The 236-nt window shown below is 67.8% G+C and overlaps 2 protein-coding genes across 2 annotated transcripts in view; both read left to right on the top strand.

Annotated features, from left to right (window-relative positions):
- LAMB2 (laminin, beta 2 (laminin S)) overlaps positions 1-194 on the top strand; it is a 13,252-nt gene extending 13,058 nt beyond the window's left edge. The window contains exon 30 of the mRNA XM_014538986.1: positions 17-194. Within this exon, the coding sequence (XP_014394472.1) occupies positions 17-153 (137 nt within the window). The 3' untranslated portion in view covers positions 154-194. The remainder of the gene's footprint in view (positions 1-16) is intronic.
- The window catches only part of USP19 (ubiquitin specific peptidase 19), a 23,033-nt gene that overhangs the window by 11,213 nt on the left and 11,584 nt on the right, over positions 1-236 (top strand). The gene's annotated exons all lie outside the window — the stretch shown is intronic.

The raw sequence follows: 236 nt of genomic DNA, 5'->3' as shown, positions 1-236 counted from the left end.
GGCCCGCCTCTGGCAGGACTGGAGGGCACCTACGAGGAGAACGAGCGCGCGCTGGAGGGCAAAGCGGCGCAGCTGGACGGGCTGGAGGCCAGGATGCGCAGCGTGCTCCGCGACATCAACCTGCAGGTCCAGATCTACAACACCTGCCAGTGACCGCCGCCGGCCAGCCCCTCAATAAACCCGTGTGAACCCCCTCTGCCTGGTCTGGACTCATTTGGGGAGGGCGGGGCCTCTGG

The sequence above is a fragment of the Myotis brandtii genome, unplaced genomic scaffold, assembly GCF_000412655.1.
Source record: "Myotis brandtii unplaced genomic scaffold, ASM41265v1 scaffold207, whole genome shotgun sequence".
NCBI lineage: Eukaryota > Metazoa > Chordata > Mammalia > Chiroptera > Vespertilionidae > Myotis > Myotis brandtii.
The sequence above is the reverse complement of the archived record's forward strand: the minus strand, read 5'-3'. Positions and strand labels throughout refer to the sequence as shown.